Source organism: Tympanuchus pallidicinctus, unplaced genomic scaffold, assembly GCF_026119805.1.
Source record: "Tympanuchus pallidicinctus isolate F22 unplaced genomic scaffold, pur_lepc_1.0 scaffold31, whole genome shotgun sequence".
Classification (NCBI taxonomy): domain Eukaryota; kingdom Metazoa; phylum Chordata; class Aves; order Galliformes; family Phasianidae; genus Tympanuchus; species Tympanuchus pallidicinctus.
Window position 1 is genome coordinate 5,093,347 of NW_026294749.1, and position 22,314 is coordinate 5,115,660.

General features: G+C 44.9%; 1 protein-coding gene across 7 annotated transcripts in view; it reads left to right on the top strand.

The window, feature by feature from the left end:
* RREB1 (ras responsive element binding protein 1) overlaps nucleotides 1-22,314 on the top strand; it is a 122,508-nt gene that overhangs the window by 91,528 nt on the left and 8,666 nt on the right. For all 7 annotated transcript variants that reach the window (XM_052697968.1, XM_052697965.1, XM_052697969.1 and 4 more), the window contains 2 exons: nucleotides 4,830-5,019; nucleotides 5,948-8,687. In XM_052697968.1, coding sequence (XP_052553928.1) covers nucleotides 4,830-5,019; nucleotides 5,948-8,687 — 2,930 coding nt within the window. The remainder of the gene's footprint in view (nucleotides 1-4,829; nucleotides 5,020-5,947; nucleotides 8,688-22,314) is intronic.

Here is a 22,314-nt window from a genome sequence, read left to right on the forward strand (position 1 = left end):
GGTGTCTTTTGTCATAAGTGTAGCAAATCCTGCCTTGTCTCTTAAACAAGCTGCACAAAAGAATGTCTATTAAGGCATATTAAAATGCTTTTATGTTCCAACTAGCATTACAGATTTCAAGAATGCCATTTTAATATAAAATGCTGTGCTTTTAGATAGGGATCTTGTAAGTGCAATGATGCAGTATTACACAATCATAGGAGGTGGAAGGGACCTATGGAGATCGTCCAGTCCTACCCCTGGCTAAAGCAAGTTCCCTACAGTAGGTCACACAAGAAGACATCAAAGTGAGTCTTGAATACCTTTTGAAGAGACTCGACAGCCTCTCTGGGCAGCCTGTTCCAGTGCTCTGTTGCCCTCAAAGCGAAGAAGTTTTTTCTCATATTTGTATGGAACTTCCTGTGTTGCAGCTTTTGCCTGCTGATCCTGGTGTCCTGTCTCTGCACACCACTGAAAAGAGCCTGCTCTCATCCATTTGGCTCCTGTACTTTAGGTGTTTATGTGGTGAGATCCCCTCTCATCCTTCTCCTCCAGGCCGAACAGCCCCAGGTCTCTCAGCCTTTCCTTATAAGGGAGATGCTCCAGACCCCTCATCATCTTTGTAGTCCTCTGCTGGACTCTCTCAAAAAAATATCCTGTCTTCCTTGGACCGAGGAGCCCAGAACTGGACACGATACTCCAGATGTGGCCTCACCAGGGCAGAGTCGAGGGGAAGGATTACCTCCGTCTACCTGCTGGCCACGCTCTATTTAATAAAGCCCAGGATACCATTGGCCTTCTTGGCCACAAGGGCACACTGCTGGATCATGGCCACCTCGTTGTCCACCAGGACACTCAGGTCCTTCTCCTCAGAGCTCTTTAGTAACAATTAAACTCACCTGGTGTGATAGGCGGACTGAGCTCTGAGGTCAGCCTGGTCTTTGTACTGTCATTGCATGGATACATTAAGGTTCTGCTTTTGTGTTTTAGCAGTTTTGTTTTCTCACCCACTTGTTCTGTACACCTCTGCCAGCAAGCCAGAGCTCTAGTGCTGGACTGGCTTTGGACAGGTATGAGTGACTGCATTACATACAGAACTACTGAGAAGGGCGCTCAGTGTAAAGCAGTCAAAGTTGCTAACAGCAGTTTTTCCAATTTTGCTTACAATGAATTTTTTAGAACCAAATGGCTTTCTTCTCTCTGTAATCATATTTACAGAAGAATGGAGAGCGGCAGCCAAGACTAGCAATCATGTGATAACACAGCAGCTTTTATTTGCTACATCTGGAAACTTACCTTGCAAGCACAGTGCTCTTATCTGTGCTCAGGTGTTTAGCTATTGCTCTGCCTGTTCTCCTCAGAATCTGTTCCCATCTCTGCTCTTTGCAGTCACATCATCCCTGTTTGACTTGGCACTACGCTGGGACAGACTTGTGAAACTTCAAGGAGAGAGAGTTTGCTTTGTTTTGTCTTTAAGCTCATCACGAGCAAAGTATTACCACATGGCTCAGCTGCCTCACTTGATATGCTGGTCTTTTTGGGCTTTCTAGATTAATATTACATTTTTAGAAAGAAATTTAAGCAAGATGAAAAGATGTTTGTATTATGTGAGATTTCTTTTGCTTCTTGCTGTGTTTCTGAACTTAAAAGCATTGTAAGTATTGCCATTGCTTAAAGATGGAAAATAGCACTGATGTCAAAACGGGCAAATCAATTTCCTTAAAAAAAAAACCAACAAAACAAGATTGTCAGTTAATGCTTTTTTCACATGGCAGCACGCTCCATTTTAAATCACCACGTGTTAGTCAGTGCCACGCAATGATTGCCTTAACTAGTATTGAAGCTCCATAGCCCTGAGTTTTCCTTGGAGGTGGTGCATATCCATATCTGTATCAGCTACACTCATTGTATTCGAACCCAAGAAGCCTGGGCTCTTTTAGTAATTGAGATGCAGGGAAGGTAATTTAATAACACGCAGGAGAAAAAAAATGTGTGAATGGGCTGTGTCTTGAAAGCTGCAGCCCCACTGGAGGCGCTGAGCTGAGGCAGCACACTGACATTCCCTGACAGGCCTGACTTACCTGGGTGTTTCTTTATTCAGATGGGAGTTGGGTTTGACCAAATGGTAAAAGAGTTTAATCCTTTTCCAGTTTTGTGGTACAGCTGGAGAAAAACGCGGGAGATTGCTTAATTCTATGCATTATAAAAAAGAGAATGGGCATAATGTCTTTTATTAGTTTTGTTTTAGGGGAGAAGGGAGGGAGGTTCCTTTTGCATGAAAACACCATTTTTATATTGCAGATTTTTACTCTCCTGGGACATAACAGTTGGTACAGGTGTACCATGAAGGACTTTCACATGGGTCTCTGCCCTGAAAGGTTTTGTTTCAGGCACAGCTTTTGGTAGGAGCCCCAAGTAAACCAGTGCTTAGAATCAATCCGTCACACAACTGGTGGATGTGAGAGGGTAGAAGAGTGTGAGGCATGTGAGACATAGGAGGCAGTGGCACAGGCTGCCCAGAGAAGCTGTGGTGCCCCAATCCTGGAGGCACTCAAGGCCAGATCAGATGGGGCTCTGGGCAGCCTGAGCTGGTGGGGGGCAGCCCGGCCCATGGCAGGGAGCTGGAACTGAATGGGCTTTAAGATTCCTTCCAATCCAAACCGTGCTATGGTTCTATGGCTTGCTTAGCCCAAATCCCAGGGGAATGGCAGCAGACCCTGGCTGTCTTCGTGGCCTTGCGGTCCTGTCAGCAGTAGCTTTCTCTGCCCTGTCAAACAGGAGTAGACACAGCCACTGAATTTTGTTGCTGGTCCCAGGGAGGTCAGGCACACTGGGGACTCCCAGAGCTGCCTCTGGGCACACGAGGAGAGGGTGAGGATCTGCATGCCTTCACAGAGCAGCCAGGCCTGTGAGCCCTTGCCGTCCATGTGCTGAGATACCAGGAGGAGTGTGCCAGAAGCACTGCTGGCTTTCACACCAGGCTTTTTCATCGCCTCTAAAAGAGCGTTTGTTCCAGTATCTTGCAAGTTCTGGAGGTGACTGTTGTAAGCCTGTAATGCCCTCCTTCCCCCGGTGGTTTTGGTGGTTGAGTGTTTTTGTTTTCACCCAACACGAGAGCTATGCATCACGGGTAGGTACTGCCAAGTGAGCTGGAAGCGTGCCGCAAATCCTGATGCTGGAGGAGCGCTCTGCATCGGCATTCTCTCCTCCACCAGAGCCGGTTGTCACATTTAGCAGATCTCTTTAAGTAAACACTCGCTTTGTAAATGGCTGCAGTTCTCTATTTAATGGAATGCCAGCACTATGCTGGCAATAATTATAAAGGTAGGATGCAAGTGAATTGACAGGGGAGATAAAACAGATTAAACCTCCAGCGCATAATATTTATGCCTCAGCCTTCTGGGTACCATGATAACACAGGCAGTGGTACATATACTTCACACTTGTTTCTTTCACCACTCGGAGACTGTGAGTCCAATTGTTCTGTGAGTGACTTGGTTATCTCTTCATTTTCAGGGAATAAAAAAGGTCTGTGGAAGTTTATGTAGTGATAATAAGAACAACAATGGGAGTTTGTTAGTGACAGGACAGGGAGGGGGTTGTTTCAGGATTTTGTCAGAAGTCATGTCTAATTGCAGGATGTTTTTTTAATGAGTAGGCACATGTCCTTTTCCTCGATGGGAGGGCAAAGACAGCATGGGGAGATGTGAAGAACTCCAAGTGCAAATAGTGCTCTCAACAGCTGTCTGCTTCACATTCTCTGCTAGTGGCTTCTGAAAAACTTGTGTTTTGGTTACAAGCTGGAGCTGTAACCGTAGGGAACCATTTTGAGTGAAACTGTGTCATTTGTTGGATTCAGAGTGGGTATAATCTGTCCTAGTGCAAGGCTCAAACAGCAGATACTTAAAAGGCGATAACGTTGTTGACATGTTGGCCAGATGTTGCTGTGTACTCCTTACCATTTGTAGCTTAGCTGCATTTCCAGCACCTTTGATTGTCTTAAAGCTAGTCTGCCGTACATAAATGTATGATTGCCCGAATTTGGGAATAGAACTGAAATAAAACAAATCATAGCCCCGAGCTGTGGATCAGAAGAGTTGTTGCTTCTGCATTTTTCAGAAGGCACGCTGGCTGTGAAGGAGGTATATGAGTGTCAGAATGTCAGAAGTGTTGAGCCTGTTTCAGGTCTTCCTCCTGACCTTTTCCCCTCTAGGGAGCAGTCTTTTTTCTTTTAAAGAAAGTATATTTCTCATAACAGCTTAGAGAAGAATCAGTGGAAGTTTATGGAAAAGCAGTGCAGTATAAACATTTGGAGAAAAATTCATACACAGGTGTTTGAGTGGTGGGCAGTAGCATGCCTTAAGCTGTAGTTAAAAAGGTGTTATCTGTACGTTTGCAGCTGTGTGCTATGTAGGTCTGGTCTAACCTTTCCTTACTGCTGATGGTTTTTATTTTTATTTTTTTCAAGTCATTATCTTAATAGCACTTTCTAGTAAAGAATCAGGAAAATAAAATTGTATGAAACCACTGAAGTACTTGGACAATGGGAACATTGTCAGAAATCTGCAGTCTCGGCTTCTACTACCTGTCTGCCCACGTGTGACATTCGTTTGCTATATTCTTTGAACTCCTGGTGAACTTAACCACCAGAAACTGGTAGAAAGTGGCTGTGATTGAAATGGCCTTTCTGTGATGATAGATTTTTGACATGCTATTACTTTGTTCTGCATTTAGCAGATTCTTAGTATCATGAGGTGAGGGGAAAGAGGCTGGCCTAATGTGAGAAGAATGCTGGTCCTTATGCTTGCAGCAGACAATAAGTCATTTTATTTTATACTTTTCCTTTCCAGGTGTGACATCTGTTGTATTACCTTTCGTACTCATCGGGGCTTACTGCGCCACAATGCAGTTATCCATAAGCAGCTTCCCAGAGATCCCACTGGAAAGCCTTTCATTCAGAACAACCCTTCAATTCCAGCAGGCTTCCACGACTTGGGATTCACAGACTTCTCCTGTAGGAAGTTCCCCCGCATTTCTCAGGTACGCTTTGTTCTTAGGAGCTTGAGGTGCCCTCTGATACAGCGTGTATCTTCTGAATGTATTGAAAGCTTCGATCTGCCAGAGACAAGTCATGGGATATTTTGTGGAGCCCAGATTACTACTGTCTGCATAGGATTCAGTCACTTCCTTTTCCTAGTTTTCATTTTCCTTCTCCCTTTCCCTATCCCTTTCTGCTTTTTTTTTTTTCCCTTTTCCAAAGAACACTTGGCCTTTTTGAGTTTCAGGCGTGAAGATCTATAAAATTATTTTAAACAAAAATGTTGACAGTGTTATCCATGCCCCTCCTTCCCAGCCTTCCTCAAATAATTCCACATCTAATGCTACCTGGGTAGCATTTAAATATTTGAATATAGTATTTGGATTCACAACTGTTTTCAGGTATAAAATCTGTTTGTGAGTGTGCTGTTTTTCTTGGAAGAATAAATGTAATCAGACTCCCTAATCAAAAGTCTGACTGGTTTTGCCTCTGCATTTTATTTCTTTGATTTTGAGGGATGATGTTTTTGTTGTTTTTGTTGTTGTTTACCCTTCTTAGATGCTTTTTTTTTTTCCTTGTAGATTCTTTGTAGTAAAGGAGCCGAAGGAGGTAGTCTTACTGCCCGTCTTACTGAAGTTAGCTGGGTAGTCCTCTGAGGCTCCTGTCTTGTCAGTGAACAGAGAGAGGTTTCTGGAAGGGAGGATTAGAGTGGAAAAGTATTTTAGAGCCTGAATAACTCTGAAGAAATTTGCCTCTACAGAAAAGAACTTCTGGAGAGTCAGCCCCTAATCTAGATACACCAACTTAGGAGGCTGAAGGGCTTCTCTACTGCAGAAGAAGAGGGAGTGAAGGTGGTTTAGCTGTGCAGTAATAAGTGATTGCTTTCCAGTTTGTAGCTGTCTATTCTAAATGTTTTTGCATGTCTTGCAGGTCTGGTGTGAAACAAATTTGCGAAGGTGCATCAGTGAATTCCATCGGTTTATTTGTGAGACGTGTAACAAGGCATTCCCCATGCTTTCAGCGCTCAAACTGCACACAGAAACTCACGTGATGGATCAGGGAAGAGACAAGCACAAGCTACAGTCCACATCCCTACCCAGTGAGAACCCAGACCAGAAAGCCTTCATGGCATCCTTGGGCCTACAGTACACCAAAGACATCAAACCTGTCAAGCAGGAGGATGATACACAAGACGATGCCCAAGAAATGCGGCTCAGAGCACTGAAGAGTAACCTACCTCAGGAACCCGGCAGCACTGGCCTGCTCAGCCTCTCCCCTCTGGAAGCTGCCTCTATGGGAGGGCCATTTTCAGTCCTCCCACCTACAAAGGAGAACATAAAGCTCCTCTCGCTGCAGCCTTTCCAGAAGGGTTTTATCATCCAGCCTGACAGCAGTATTGTGGTAAAACCCATCTCCAATGAATCTGCAATTGAGTTGGCAGACATTCAGCAGATCTTGAAGATGGCTTCTTCCGCTCCTCCTCAGATCAGTCTTCCTCCACTTTCTAAGGCACCTTCTGTCCCCGTGCAGTCCATTTTCAAGCATATGCCACCATTGAAGCCAAAGCCTTTGGTAACGCCCCGAACAGTTGTCGCAACTTCTACACCTCCTCCTCTTATCAGTGCCCAGCAAGCCTCCCCCGGCTGCATTAGCCCAAGCCTCCCACCACCTCCTCTGAGGCTGATCAAGAACTCGGTGGAGACCTCCTCCAACTCTCACCTCTCGCAGCCAGGAGCCAAATCAAGTCCTTCCTCACAGTTGCTTCTCCAACCCAAAGTAGAGCCTTTAACTCAGCACGAGATGAAGACACAACTGGAGCAGGACAGCATTATTGAAGCTCTCCTGCCTCTGAATATGGAAGCGAAGATCAAGCAAGAGGTGACAGAAGGGGACCTCAAAGCCATCATTGCAGGGGCAGCAAACAAGAAAGCCCCAACAATGAGGAAAGTCTTGTACCCCTGCCGTTTCTGTGACCAGGTGTTTGCCTTCTCTGGTGTCCTGAGAGCTCATATCCGTTCTCACTTGGGTATTTCCCCATACCAGTGCAACATCTGTGACTACATTGCAGCTGACAAGGCAGCACTGATCCGGCACCTGCGGACACACAGCGGGGAGAGGCCTTACATTTGTAAAATCTGCCACTACCCGTTCACAGTTAAAGCCAACTGCGAGAGGCACCTGCGAAAGAAGCACCTCAAAGTGACCAGGAAGGATATAGAGAAGAACATTGAGTATGTCACCAGCAATGCCGCAGAGATGGTGGATGCCTTCTGTTCTCCAGACACTGTGTGCAAGATGTGTGGCGAGGATCTGAAGCATTATCGGGCCCTCCGCATCCACATGAGGACGCACAGTGGCTGCCAGAAGAAGAAGCCATTTGAGTGCAAGGAGTGTGGCACAGCCTTTTCAGCCAAGAGGAACTGCATTCACCATATCCTGAAGCAGCACTTGCATGTTCAGGAAAGGGAGATTGAGAATTACATCCTTGTGGTGGACTGCAGTGCTCAGGAGAGCCACGCAGATGCTCCTTTATTGGAAGACAGCACTTACATGGACTGCAAGCCCATCGCATCTTTCCTGGAGCCACAGAATGGTTTCTTGCTTGGGACACCATCTCATGTTCCCATCAAACTTGAACATACGGGCAACTTCCCGATGGATTTTGATGAGCCATTGGATTTCTCTCAGAAGAGCAAAAACCTGAGTGCTGTGCAAGTGAAGCAGGAGAACCTGTTTGTCTCTTCTCCCTTGTCCTTCTATGACTGTTCCATGGAGCCCATTGATCTATCCATCCCCAAAGTCCTGAAGAGGGACAATGATATCCCAGGTGAGACCAGGAATCAAGAGCTGGCTTCTTCTGTCATCATTGATAATGCCTATAACTGTCAGCAGTGTCCTCTGGGCTTTGGTGCCAATGGGAACTCAGAGAAAAACAGGGCTGTTGCACATCCCCAGCCACTGAAGGGTTCGTTGCATTTGACTGTCCCAATCATTTCCCCAGCTCTCCTTGGCAATTCTGCCTTGCTGAGACCCTTGAGGCCTAAACCATCACCGCAACCTCTCTTGCCAAAGCCTCCAGTAACTAAAGAGCTGCCACCGCTGGCTTCCATTGCACAGATCATTTCATCTGTGTCTTCTGCTCCTGCTTTGCTGAAAACAGAGGCTGCAGATGCCAGTCCCAAGGCAGCGAGCAGCTCCACTGGGTGCGACAAATCAGGGAATGCCAAAGCAAAAATGACAATCGTGACCGCCATTCCGAGAGACTCCAGCCTTCCCAGTGACCTGACTCAGGCCTGTGATCCCGAGCCGTCTCCCATTGCTGACACTGGGTTGACTAAGAAAAGGGGTAGAAAGAAAGGAACAAAAAACAAACCTAAACTGAGCAGCGGTGTGGATCTGGAGTCAAGCGGGGAGTTTGCCAGCATAGAGAAGATGCTGGCTACCACAGACACTAATAAATTTAGCCCGTTTCTACAGTCCACTGACAATTTCAAGGAAGAAAGCGGCCAAAATGGAACAAGTGAGGATGAGAAGGAAAGTGCTGAAGATAAGCTGCTGAGGGGGAAGAGGAACACTTACTCAGACTGCCCGCAAAAAATCTCCTGTCCTTACTGTCCTCGAGCCTTTTCGTGGGCAACTTCCCTACAGCGGCACATGCTCACTCACACAGGTAAGAGTGCCTTGTCCTTCAACTGGATTGTAGTACCTGAGTATTTTCCTCGCTGAAGGCACCTGAAGGCAAAGTCTCCCCATGCTGGAATCTTCCTTTCTCATCTTCCCTCTGATGTCCAAATCTTTTTTTTTTTTTTTTTTCTCTGTAAAGCTTCAGCTTTGCTGTTGCATTATGGTGGTGTTAATTTTTTTAGTAATGGAGTAATCTCTGTGGCTTTGAGTATCAAGAGGGCAAATTAAGCTGCCCATTTGACTTCAGTGGCGTTAACTTAGCATACATGGAAAAAGAATTTAGTTCCAGGTTTTCTATTCTTTCTGTCTCATCTTGACAGTGAACATGTGTTGAATATTTCGTTCTGCCTTACATGGTTTGTTTGGGGACTGTTTGTCAACTTCAGTAATGATAAAAATATGCCATAACAATAAGAGCAAATAAGTGTAAAACTGTGTCAGTGAAAGAAAATAATGTAGCATTTAGCATTTTTTTTTTCTTGTGATGGCTTTTGTTTGACAGAAAGAAGGAGGATGTGAGAAATAGCATCTTAGCATTATGTAGCAGTAGTTTCCCTCTAGGAAATGTTTCTTCTTATGTTAGACAACTGAAGGTGGGCTCATGCCCTGAGGCATGCAGTTACATATGGAACCTTTAATTTCGTGCCACTCTGCAAGTAACCTCAAACCTGGGGTAAACCAAAGGAGGAACTGAGGGGCGAGATTTATTCTGAGTTTGAAGTTCTTCATTCTTCATTGTGAAGGAAGGACTTCATTGATTGCTGTGTCAATCTAAAGTGAACTCCTTTTTCCACTCACGCTGTAATAGTTAGTAGGTTCTTACCCTGCTTGGAGTTGGAAAGGAAGAAACTCTGCTTCCTTTGCTCACTTTTAAGTCAGTGATAGTTGTTAATATCATTCTCCTCATTATGCAGTCTCAACTCCTGATGTAAGGAGTAAAAGCCAGGAAGATTTGTAAGAAATTTCTGGGAATTGAGTGCAGCCTCATAAGAGATAAGAGATTGATTCATTTATTTTTAAAGAATGAAGGGTTCATGAAGCACAAGATCCATTTTGATACTAAAGTGGAACCCCGAAGAGGTAGAGAGTTATCTAGGAGGTTCAAAGGGAATCTGAGTTGCAGAGCAGTCTCTCTTACAGTTTGCTTTGGGTGACGTGAGGACGTAACTTGAAGGTATCCGTGCAACAGTGAGGCTATTGTTTGCTGGGTGCACAGCCCAAATTCTATCATCTTATTAAGCGTACAGTTTGCTTTCAGCAGTGAAGGAGAGCTCTTTATTCATTTCAATTGTTTTCTAACACCCTGCTCTCCAAAAATAATATATAGTTACTGGGGAACTTTTCATGAGACAGAAAACAATACAGAGAGGCTTTGCCCAGACTGAGGGGGTTGACCTGCTTATTGATGGCAGGCTTCCAAGGTAGCAGTACTGCTGTAAACCCTTAATGAAGACAGGAAAATGCACTTCTGGTAAAACCTGTCTCCCCTGCTGTTGCTGGGCTTGGGAGGGGATGCCATCCTTTAGAAGGCCTGCACTGCTGTCCCCATGGGGAAAACAAGCCACTGCAGCAGGAGGTAGGTTGTGTCCTCAGTGCAGATCCAGGACTTTGGTGACGGCCACAGTAGTGGCACTGATGAGATTCAGGGTGTTGCACTCTGGCATTGCTCATAATGAGAGCCCTTTCTAATCATGATCAGAGCAGTATGGAGGGAGAGTTGGTGCTGGAGAATCACACCTCATCAGATTTGGGCCTTGGATCATCTCCTTTCAGGTGACACTGGTTCTCTGTTTCTCAGCTGAGAGTCCACAGCAGCGCCACTCTGACAGCAATGTACGTACAGCTTACAGGAGAGGAAAGGGAAAGGTAAGATGGGAGGACAGAGGAAGTTTAGACCAGGAAGAGGCCAAGATAAGCCCAGGTGAATGAGAAGAGTGTTCTGCTTCCAAACTGTCTGCGTTGGGAATCTGGTCTGTAGTGAATCAGGGAATGGCTTGGAGTGGAAAGGACCTCCAAGATCATCTAGTTCCAGCTCCCCTGCCATGGGCAGGGTTGCCAGGCACTAAATCAGATGCTAGATTAGGCTTCCCAAGGAAGGTTTCATAGAATCATGGCAGTGAAGCTGACCATGCTCCCAGATCACTGTAGTACGTTGCTGTCAGAAGAGTAGCACACTCACTTGAGCAAACTGGTGCAACTAGCTCTTTTCCATCCACTTGTATGGAAATTGCACATGGAAAAATGTGTCTGACTGAGGAAAAGGTACTTCATTTTGAGCATTTAAATGGTATAGATACTACCAGTTTTAAACCTCTGTCCGTTCACAGTCGTGAAAAGATTTTTGCAAGCATATCTTTCATGTTCAATAGAATTTCAACGTGAAGAACTTCTTCTGTGTAGTGTCAAGATGATTTTTGGTTTTTTGTGAAAGGGCACAAATGCACATGCTATGAGTAACCCATATCCTTCACACAGCCAAAAGCCTCTGATAAAAGCCTTCGTGCTGCTCAGTCTTGCCTCAACACTGCTGTGTGTTTTTCACTTCAGAAGCATTTCCCTGGGAAGTATACATCTTCTTCATTGCCTTTTATTGTAATGCAAAGCTCACAAGTGGGGCTCTGGGAATTTGGCACAGCTTGCTTTTAAACAGCGTTCAGCACTGTACCTGTGTTTTGTTTGAACATGCTTGAACACTTGCTTTTCATACTTTCTTTCTCTTGATGTTGTCTTATTTAATTTTCTCTTCTGTGTTCAACTCAGTTTACCTTTCTTTCCTGCTCTTCTCTCCAGCTCTTGACTTTTTTCATTCTCAGAGCAGCAAAGGAGATGTGCCCTGCAGATGATGCAGTTAATTTTTCTCCCTTTATGGTACATGAATCAAACGGGGTTCTATACAAAATGAAAATAATGGTCTGTGGCCATTAGTACAGATAACCTAGATGTGTTTGCAGAGAATCACTGGAGGGTGTTCTCAGAGAGATACTACCAGATCATATTTGTCCCAGCATTACTGTTTGTAAAAGATGAGATGCAGTGGCAATGGTGGTTGTTTTATGGTTTTTTCTGTATGTGTGATTTGGGTTATTTTGGGGGTTAGTTGTGTTGTGTGTGTGTGTGTGCGTGGTTTTTTTGTTTTATTTTTTGCAGATGAGCTGCTGCTTGTCAAGCATTCAGAATATCATGGAAATTAAAAGGATGGGAAGATATCTATAAACAACAGAAATTAATTAGTTAGTAGAATACAGTTATGCCTAACCTGTGAACCTGGGTGGATTTGATACAGATTATTGATAGGTAGATGTAAGTAGTAAAAAAGAGCTGGAAGGGGTTTTATTCCTCGCTTGTATGACTTGAGTGGAACTGTAGACATCTTTACTTTGCAGAGTTGGTCCTCACCACGAAAATAATGTGCTTCAACTGCCACAACAGTGGCAGGAGATACATTAATTAAGCAATGCTCTTTTGATGTACTATGCTTGCTTAGATGATCTTTTATTGCAAAAGAGAGTCTGTTCAAATGACTGGCTTCCGTGAAACGTGCAGCCTCAACTGGTCGTGCTGTGCTGCTGACTGAGCTTTGCAGTCAGTTCTGAGTCAGTACACAGCTGCAGATGTATTTTAATCCAAGCCATGATCGTTCACATGGAAATAAATAAATAAAATTGTGTTTAAACCATAACTGCCTGGGTGACCCTCCAGTGAGTAAGCACGTTTCATCTGAAGAGCAGGTGCCTCTGAGGGACAATATGGGAAGCAAGGAATACTGCTCGTTTGAATTACATAAATTATATAAAAATTATATTAAAAGATGGCATTTGTGTAAAGCAGTCCAGTTTCTATTGGGAATGGGACTGTAACTTGGGGTGGGGAAATTGGAGTTTGCGCAGTAAGCAGGATTTTTGTTTGAGTTTTGAGACCTCCAAATAGGATGTTTGTGTGGGAAGATCTGTTGTAGATACTGGTCTGTATGACAAATATTTGGTTGATAGAAAAGCTTTAAAATCTGAAGATATGAGAAAATTGTGACCTGAGATTCAGGTTGAGTTTCAAGCAATTAATCCCCAGCTAATCCTGTCATTGCACGCTTGAAAAGAAATGTGAAAAGAATTAGGCTATCGTGAAGCAAAAAGATTTCTGCTGAACTTTGAAGTTCTGTTTTGTATTTGCATTGTGAAAGAAGCCAAATAAAAGTGCAGAAAGTGGTATTTGTAGCCATAAATTTCTGGTTGATTTAGCAGGCATCTAAAAAGAAAAAGTGAGTAACTTGAAAGCCTACAAAAATCAGTGTCTTGATGCTTCTAAAATGTTGTGTTGACACAGTGAAGAGAAAGAAATAACTGAAGTGAAACATATCTGCGAGATGCGGGGAGTCCCTCGTTTAGGTTGAGGTGTTAATTAGAACTGAACCAAGTTGTGGCAGATGAAAGTGAGGGAAGTACCTACAGTATGGGATCAGAGAAAGGCTGTGAGTCTGGGGCATTGTGTGTGTGTGTGTGTGTGTGTGCAGGGGGTTTGGATGTGAGGGAGAAGGTGTGACAGGAGCTGTGGTCTCCTTTGATTTGTAATTTCCTCCTCCATCACAGAGACATCTTGTGAAGCCACTTTCCTCATTCCAGTGCATGAGCCTGGCTTCCTGCTCTTCTTGTATGTGGCCTTTTCCCTTCTTTTAGTCGTTAAAATGAATTACAGAGATGAAAAACTTTCTCCTGCGGGGAATTAATTGGACCTTACATAGAACTTTATACAACTGAAGTCTATGGGATCAAGCGCCCAGTGGCTTTGATGGAAGTTTTGTCAAATTCAAACACATATATCTCAGGATAACATCTTGTAGAGGAGCTTGCAACAAGGATGTTGTTGTAAGTCACCTTTGACTAGGGAAATTAGGGTTCTTTTCCACTGAAACAGATTTGGTTCTGACAGGCTGGTCTCAGAGATTACTGACAGGGTGACCTGAGAATGAAAGGGAGAGTGAAAACATTAAAGGAGGAAAAAGCAAACAAAAAAAAAAACAGCCAGCCATACCAAATCTAATAGAATTTGTACAGATTCTGCCATCTCATCTCTGGGGAGAAATAGATTTATTCCCCAGACTAAGAAAAGGGATGCTGGATCTCACAGCAGCACAGCACTTTTCAAATGGAATAGAAAGATCAAGTTGTGCTAGTTGGGCTGAGCATTGCAGAAAAGCAAAGCATAAAGGTGAAAGAAACAGAATTACAGAATATCTCAAGTTGGAAGGGACCCAACAGGATCATCAAGTCCAACTCCCGATGCCCTGCTGTGTTAGAACATTGGCTCATGCAGCTAAACACTGTTTCCAGTGGTATTGGTAGGATCTGCTGCTTGGGGTGAGCTTGTGGGCCAGGCCACTTCCTGCAGTCTGTTTCTCTTACGCTGCCAGCATCCCGCACTGCTGCATTAGGGCTGCATGTTAGAGGGCATGTCGCTGCCTGCTCCCTTTAGAACCTGACCATGGACCAGCTGTCTCTCAGTCTCTTCAGTTGCTTTCTGAACCTGCTGATGCTGTCTGTCTCCAGCCTCACGTGGCGTCAAGCTCCAGAAGTTCACTACCTGCTGTGTAAAGAAATATTTTTTAAATCCGTTTTAAGCTGATCCCCTGCTAGTTTCAGAGAGCCTCCCTTCATTCCAGCATTGCAGGATTTGGTGAATTGCAGTTCTGTGTTTGCTCTCTCTGCTTGCAGACCTCAATCATAATCACCCCCTCTCCTCCAAAAATGAGGGTCCCTTCTGGTGTCATCCCATTTCTTGGATTAGGTTCACTTTGAGTCTTCTGCAGCCCAGCTATGTCCTTCTTGCAGTGCTGAGGCCAGAACTGCACGCACAACCTGTAATGAGGGCACACCAGGCCTGTACCCAGCAGCAAAGGGATGCTCTTTGTTTTTCACTCAACACTCTTGTTTGCAGTACGCAGCGTTTCTTGGCTTTATATTGGCTGCTGATGCAGGGCAAGGCAGTGGTCCTGGAGAGCGGTATGCAGCGGCTCCTCTTTCATGAACATCAGTACTACTTAGAGCATCTGGAAGGTTTGCTTTAGGTGATTTTTTTCCAGAGTTTTTTTTTACCTTAAATTTGTCTGTGCTGATGTTCACCTGTCATTTTCTTGCACGCTCGATTTTGGGAGTTTTTCAGCAAAGGAAGTTGACTGTCAGATCACACAGCTTTGCTGTAGGCAGGTGAGTGGCACTTAGCAAAAAGGGGCGAACTGGCATCAAACTGTGGGTGAGCGCAGTAGTTCAGTGTTTGCCTTTGCTGACCAAATGGGATAGATGCAGGAAGGAAGCTCAGTGGATTGGTACGTTTCCCTTGCCTGAGAAGCTCTTGTACAAAAGAGATACCTCCAGGAGAGAAAGGGCAGATTTTTGTCACTGATTAGGTGACATGGAAGAGCCACTAAAACAGCAAATCTAAAAGCAGCAAGACCTTTGTTTGGAAATGTCTGCTGTCTTCACAGCCTCTCATCCTTTCTTCCCTTGTAATCGGCAGGTTGTGTTGCAGTGATTCAGATGCAGTCACACAGGTCTCAGTACTAGTCTGGCAGTAAAATCTGCCATGCTGGAGACATGTTGCAACGTGATTTGCTCTCGCCTGCCACGAAGGACGAAGCTGTCTCGTTACCACGCTAACAGCCCGTAACTCTGCCGGGCTGGAGCACGTTACCCGGGGTGTCACGTGAGCTGGTTCGGCCTTTGCAGGCAACAGATGGTTGCAGCATGAGAGGGGAAGACTCATGTTATAACATGATCCCCTAGCAGAACAAACGTCTTCAGAAAGGGCTCTGAAAGTGCTCACCTCTTGTGATCTTTGCAGCAGGGTGAAGTAAAAATGCCCTAATGGGATCTGCTGAAAACTGTAGTCAGAGGGATGCTAAGGCAGCTCAGCTGATTGATGAGGTGAGGACGAAAGGGTTTCTAAAGCCAAGTGTGAGCATGACACATAGGATGTGCAGGATACCGATGGAAGGTAAATGTTGTTTTTAGCTCTTGTGCAGCCAGTGCTGGGCTGGTCAGAGTGGTTCATCCTGCCCCTGGCAGACAGAGCCTTGGGCCACAGTTGGATAACACAAAGCACGTCTCAGCCATACTGGCTCAACCTGTTCCCAGCTGTTCATCCCCACGTCTGTAACTGACCTAGCTGTCCAGAAAAAATGAAAAGAGCAAGGGGAGGGACCAGCAGTCCTGAGATCAGTTCTCAGATCCAGCTCATGGTGTGACCTTGAAAGAGTGCGTTGATGCAGCAGGGTGATGGAGCTGGCAGCATCTCCTGGGAGAACTGGATGGATGCTGCTGAAATTGGCCTTACCATCAAACACTTTTTTTCTTCAGACAGCAGCTTCAGAAAGAAAGGAGCTTCAGAAAGCTCCTATGCTGGTAGCATTACCATGAGCACTTCATTGCATGGCTTAGTGTTCTTAACAAGCTTCACCAGCTGGTGTTTAATCACAAGCCAGAATCATTCAGCATCTTTGGACATGTGGTCTCACTCCATTGCGCAAGAAAAATGGATTTCAAAATCAGTGGAAGTAAATTATAATTTGAAACTGCGGCTCAGTTGGAAAGGGGGGCATTGCTCACCTTGTGCTGGCTTTAAAAGGTGGGCAAGTGGCATGATTTGGGCTTATGGGAGCTGTATCTGCAAGTGGGTCATAGTCTGGTCATGCGCTGTGTGCTGAAAGGGAGATGCTTGGGTGGTGTTTGGTCAGCACTAAATGAGGCAGAGAGGAAAGCTTTAAGATGAGGTGTAAGACAGGAAGCACAATTCAATAGGGTGTCACTGGGAACAGGTTTATAGAGGGCTTCTTTTGGTCTTGTTTTAAAACAAAACAAAAAACAGGATGGTGGTTTTGAATAGGAGTTGAAGACAGGCAATCTGTGTGAGTGATGGAGTTTGTGCATGTCCTTCCTTCATGAAACAGAAGGGAGCAGCCTGACAACAGGGCCCAAAACATCTTATGCAGGAGGGGCAGCCTGTGGGGCTCAGAGCGGGGCAGGCTGCTGCAGCTGCCCTGGGGAGCAGCTCAATGAGTCGTCCACTTGCATCACATTAAAGCAGCCCTGGCCTCCCTTCCATAGGGCTTTCTGAAGGCTCCTTTCTTGCAACCAAATCCCACTGATGGAGGAGAGATGTTGGGATGGGAATGAAGTAATGGATTATCTGTTATACAGCACATAAAGCTACTTTCCAAGAAAAGGTCCTTTTCTTAGAGAGGTCTGCTCTTGATGTGGGAGAGTCAAAAACAACTATTCTGTGTTAACTAGGCAAATACTTACGAAGTACGCTCAACAGTGAATTTTCTGATTAGTGTTTAAGCAGAATTCATCTTTGCTCTAGAAATCTGCCACTCCGTGATCTCTCCAGAAATCATGTGAGCCCTGGTTATAGTGGAGGACTTGTTGTTTTTCCAAACTGTCATAGCTGTCTGTACCTCTGAACTACATTTGTCGCTATTTCCTAGAGGACAAAGGGCTTGAAACTGCAGTTTCAGTGTCAGGCAAAGTTTAACAGCCACTCCAGACCCATAGCTTATGGCAAGGCGAGAGTTGCTTGGCAAAGGAGTGAGTGGCAAATAGAGAAGAGACACTGAAGTTGGTCTGAATGGCAGAGCAGTTGTGTTGAAGATACTGAGGAGATGATGTATGACTCAAATGTATTACCAGCCCTGCATAAAACCCTCTTCCTGATAGACAGGAGAATTCACTGTGAACTGAAGGTCTCTGGGCTTTTTCCCCCCGGTTCAGTGTAGATTTCCACCTGCTAGGTGCAGTCAGAACTAGTGCTGAGTGCTTTTGTTTGTGTTGGTGACTTGAACTGTTCACTTGAAGGTCTTGGAGGCGACCATAGGTTGTGTCAAAGGCAAACAGCATGATGCTGTATGTCTCTTCTCCAGAGTTTTAGTTGCAGTTTTAACTGTCTGCTTTTCCAAAATTGATCCTTTTCCCAAAGGTGTACACAAATTCCCTACACTTTTTTGAGAAGTCATCTGTCCTTTAATGCTTTTATTTCAAGACTCATGCGCATAACAGCTGAAGCTCCCCCAGCTGTGGGCTGTTTAAGTATTTAACCTTGTGTGTGATGTAATGCGATGTAGTAAAGGTGGCAAAATATGTGTTTACAATAAAAATGGACAAAGGTAGCCCCCATGTTTTTGCAAGTTGACTGTGCAGGTTGAAAAGATGTTCTCCAAGTTGTGGATTTAAGTAGGAGCAGCGCTGTGTGACCAGTTCATAAAAAGTGCCAAACTTACTGGGCTGCTTCCACCTAGTGGTGGCTGTGTCTATTGTAAAATAAGACAAAAAAATAATCTGAGGTTATTTCAGTTAATGTAAAATAGTAAGGGAAAATAGCAAGTTGTCAGCGCATCGGACTGGTAATGCCAATTGCTTGTCCAACATTTATTTCCAGTGCTCTGTCTGCTCTGCTTTTGAGCATTATTTATGTGACGGGCTTTCTGATGCTTCTATGGGGATGTCAGGAATGTCTGGCAATAAACACCTGCTTTAAAGTCACAAAATTGTTTCCACTACAGCACCCTGTTTTATCTAATAACACCTCAGCATCTCCAGCTATGCTCTATTCCGCCTTAGTTCCAGGGGAAAGACATACACAGGAAAACAGAATCAAACCAGCAGCCTCCCCGCCTTGATCTGTATCTGCTCTTTTATCTGAAACTTTCCATGTTCAGTGTCTCCCCGGACAGTTGTGTTTGTGTATACAGGAAAGCAGTTTACTTCTCATTCTTGCCACCTGTAAAAGATGAAGTGGACTGTTCTGACTGGGCTGACTGAAACCTTCAGCTGGAATTGTAAGCAAGCTTCATCAAAACGCTTTTCTTGCAACAGTTAGAAGGAAAAAAAAGAGATCTTGGCTACAAGTATGTAGTGGTTTCTTTCATGCAGGAGGAAAAGTTTTTGCATTCTCAGATGGAGTCCTTGAGGTTTTGCTTATGAATATGTCTCCTGAGAAGATTGTTTCTTTCCCAGACGTTGAAGAGGTAGCAGCTGAGCTGGAGCTTCTCCTTGCCTTCCTCTTCAGGGCCTTACTTCCCTGCTGATTCCCCTCTCCTCCTTACATCTCCCAAAGTTTTTAGCTTTGTGTCAGAGCTGACTCCATCAAACCTTGACATCTTTGTGTCCTCACCTCAGAGGAGCAACTCAAACTGTGCATCTCTAGGACAGGGCCACAGGCTCGGCTCCTAAAACTGAGGTTTAGGGGTGCCTAAACTGAGATGCAGGTGCTGAGAAAGTGGCAGTGGGCAGGGGCCTTGGTGAGGGCAGTTCTGCTCTTGTCCTCTCCAAGTTTATCTGTGGGGTAACAAGCAGACTGGAGAGCATTTTCAGCATTAATAAGAGACAGAAACAGCAGACCCTTCCTTTGTACCATGCCTTCCTCACTGCTTCAAATACGTGTGGCTGCACAGCATGATAAACAAATGAAATCATGGAGGCACTGATCTGGAAACAGGAGTGACCCATTTGAAAGAGCTCAGGCCCTTTGGAGCAGTGTTTGCTCTGATCTGAAAACTTGGTTAGGATCCTTCTCTGTGTCACACAGCATTCTGTGTGGCCAGCAAGGTTTTCTACAAAGAGACCTGTAAGCAGATTAAAAGCAGCAGTGCCGGCCTTGCGGGAGGAGCCCCACAGCAGGCACCAGTGAGGCCACCATCACGACAGTCCCCTTTCCCACACACCTCCCCGCGCTGTTCTTCCAGTTTGTCGGCAGCAGAGCAGGGCTGGTTCTCACCCATCCCCAGAGTCAGGTTTTGTGCAAAGCAGGTTGCTTTTTCACCAGCTGTGAAACCAACTGCACAGGTTGGGGGTAACCACAGAGTAGCTCGACTAGTCAGAAGCTGCCATTTTGTGATATGCATGCAGTTTCATAAGGAGTCTGTGAAGCTCTTCCTTGACAAGAAAGGCAGCAGGTCTCCTTAGTGCAGATGGGAAGGAAGAGCGCTCACCCAAGCCCACACCTTAGGATATTCCTGGCCAAGTCCATAACTGAATTTTGGAAGTGTTCACTCTATTGTGATGAGCTGTTTTTGGAAGAGAAAGTGTGTGTATCCATGCTGCTGGTGTCTGAGGTCTTTTTCCTTTATGAATGCTGGTGGTTAAGGTTCGTATTTTTTTTTCTTAATGTCATCTTCACCCATTAGCCTGTGCTGGTAAGGCAACGCCACCCACATCACCTGTCCCAAAAGGCCCAATCTCTCTTCCACATGAAAATGTAATTGTGAGCCAGCAACACAAGGAGGGACCTACAGGTGGGAAGGGCACAGGGGGGAAAAAAGGAGACAGAGTTTGAGTACAATTAATTGAACAATTTCCTCTTAAAAGAAAAAATAATAATACATTGTACAAATGCTTAAAGCACAGCAAGGAAAAGTCAGGGGGAAAGAAGGGAAAAGTGGAAAATGATGCACAGTACGCAACATATTGAAATTAAAAGTTGCCAAGGCTTTTGTGTTTGGGGTTTTTAAAACAAAACATTAAGTTTCTGGCCTTCTCTGGTTCTTACTGCCCTCCTGGAATGCTTCTGGTTTGTATTCCCCTCCTGAACATTGCTCCCAACAGTTCCTGTCTGAAGAGTCATCTTGCTCTGTGTCTGCTGCCTTGTATTTGGGCAGCAAGGAGTTACAGAATGTGGCTCTTGGTGTGACAGAAGTGAAGCTCCCTCCATCCTGGACTCTTCATGCTTGTACTTCTCTCCATCTTCAGATACTTTCCTGCTCTCTTCCCCAGTAAAGCCCTCCTTCTCATTCTGTTTTCAGTTTTCCTTTGGCCTTACACACAGTTTCCACACAGGAATGTTTCCTGGCCTCACTCATGCAGCTCATCTTGTTGAGGGTGAGCACCAGTGTTGGGATGCAGCAGCCACGCAGGTGCTTCCCATGGACACTGTTTGAAGATCTGTGTATCTCAATCCACTTTGCCAATTTTGTCTTTTCATCCATCGTTCACAAATACCTGCTGTTGACAGCAGCAACCAGGGGCTGCTGAGAAGGAAGATCCTCTGGTTTCCCTTCTTTTTACCCTTGGAGAAGTGATTGTGGGGTCACTTCATTTCCATGCACCCCAAATCCACATTTCACCCCAAATATGTGCTGAGGTGAAAAAGACATTGCTTGCTGGTGTGTGGTGTGTGAATGTTAGCACCACTGTGGTTGAAGTAAGAGTGGGTGGCCATGGTCAAGGAGAAGAACCCTTTCAGCAGCAGCATGGAGTCACATCTCTCGTCATTAATCCTTCCTTTCATCCAAACTCTTGGACTAAGCTGAAGCATTTCCAGAGAGACACAGATGTGCTGTTCCAGTCCCCAGAATGCCATGTGTGGAAGAAGGCAGCAGGCCAGAAACCCACAGGAGTGCTTCCTCTGTTTTGTTTTGTTTTGTTTTTTCAAACATTTCCCCTGTATGGACGCGGCCTGGCTTTGGGTTCTGGTTTCACTGCCTTGCCTGCAACATCAGCCACCAGACCCTGCTGCCTGCACGTTACCGGGAATGCTGTGTGTGCCCCCTGCTTCTCATCCACGCCTGTCTCACATTTCTCCAAGTTGTAAAGCAGTGCTGCTCCTTAATTATTACACGTTGAGATTTCAGCTGGGTTTTTAGAAATGCCTCCTGATGTTTGTAATAACTTCATTTGAATTTTTTACCTTAAGTTTATCCAGGCAAGAAGCAATGAGTCAAAACATAGAATTCAAATGCAAATGCAAATGCAAAAAGCACAAGGGTGCTTGTAGGTGACCTTTTATTTCCAGATGCCCTCAAATTCTCCAGCATTATACGCCGATTAGGGCATAGTTGCACGTTTTAATGGGGAGATAATAAGATGAGCAATGAACTTTGTTGAAAGCTTTTGTGCAAACTAGTTAATATAAACCGATGTGTTTTGATTAAAAGATGAGATTGTTCCTTTGACAGTTCACTCTTTTCCTCCAGTCCACCCCCATCAGAATTCCCCGGAAGAGGTGTGTCAAGGATTATGCTCTATTAAGTGATAGTCCACCATCTGGAAATGCTGCTTAGCCTTGACATCTGTTTAATGGTCACTGATCATCACTTGCAGTTGGACGTGATGATCTTGGAGGTCTTTTCCAACCTTGATGATTCTGTGGTGATTCTAAGAAAATGAGGTCGATGCAAGTTATTTGCAAGGCTACATTTGAACTTCAGTTTGCCTGAGAACTAGCTTCATACCTTCTGTGATTACTCCTTGCTTGCAAAAAAAGTCCTATAATAGGAAATATGGGCAATGCAGGGACATGCACATGTTGTACTATGTCAGATGGAGGACTTAAACTGCTCACCCGGAGTTTCTAAACCCCTGCAGTTACCAAGCAGCTGTTCGGCTTGCAGATAAATGCTGCAGTGACTGTGTGTAGTCTTGTTGCCTCAGCTACACACTGTCAACAAGAAGGAGGTGGGGAAGGACTTAACACAAGGAAAGTCTGAGCTTTCCTTGCTAAGCTCATGTCCTGGAACAATTGCTGGAAAGCAGCACATGGGATGCAGTTACATGCCGTGTAGCATTGTGAGCATGAGTATCCAGATTCAGTCCTGCTTATTTCCACTTTAGATACTTGCTGTGCTTGTATGG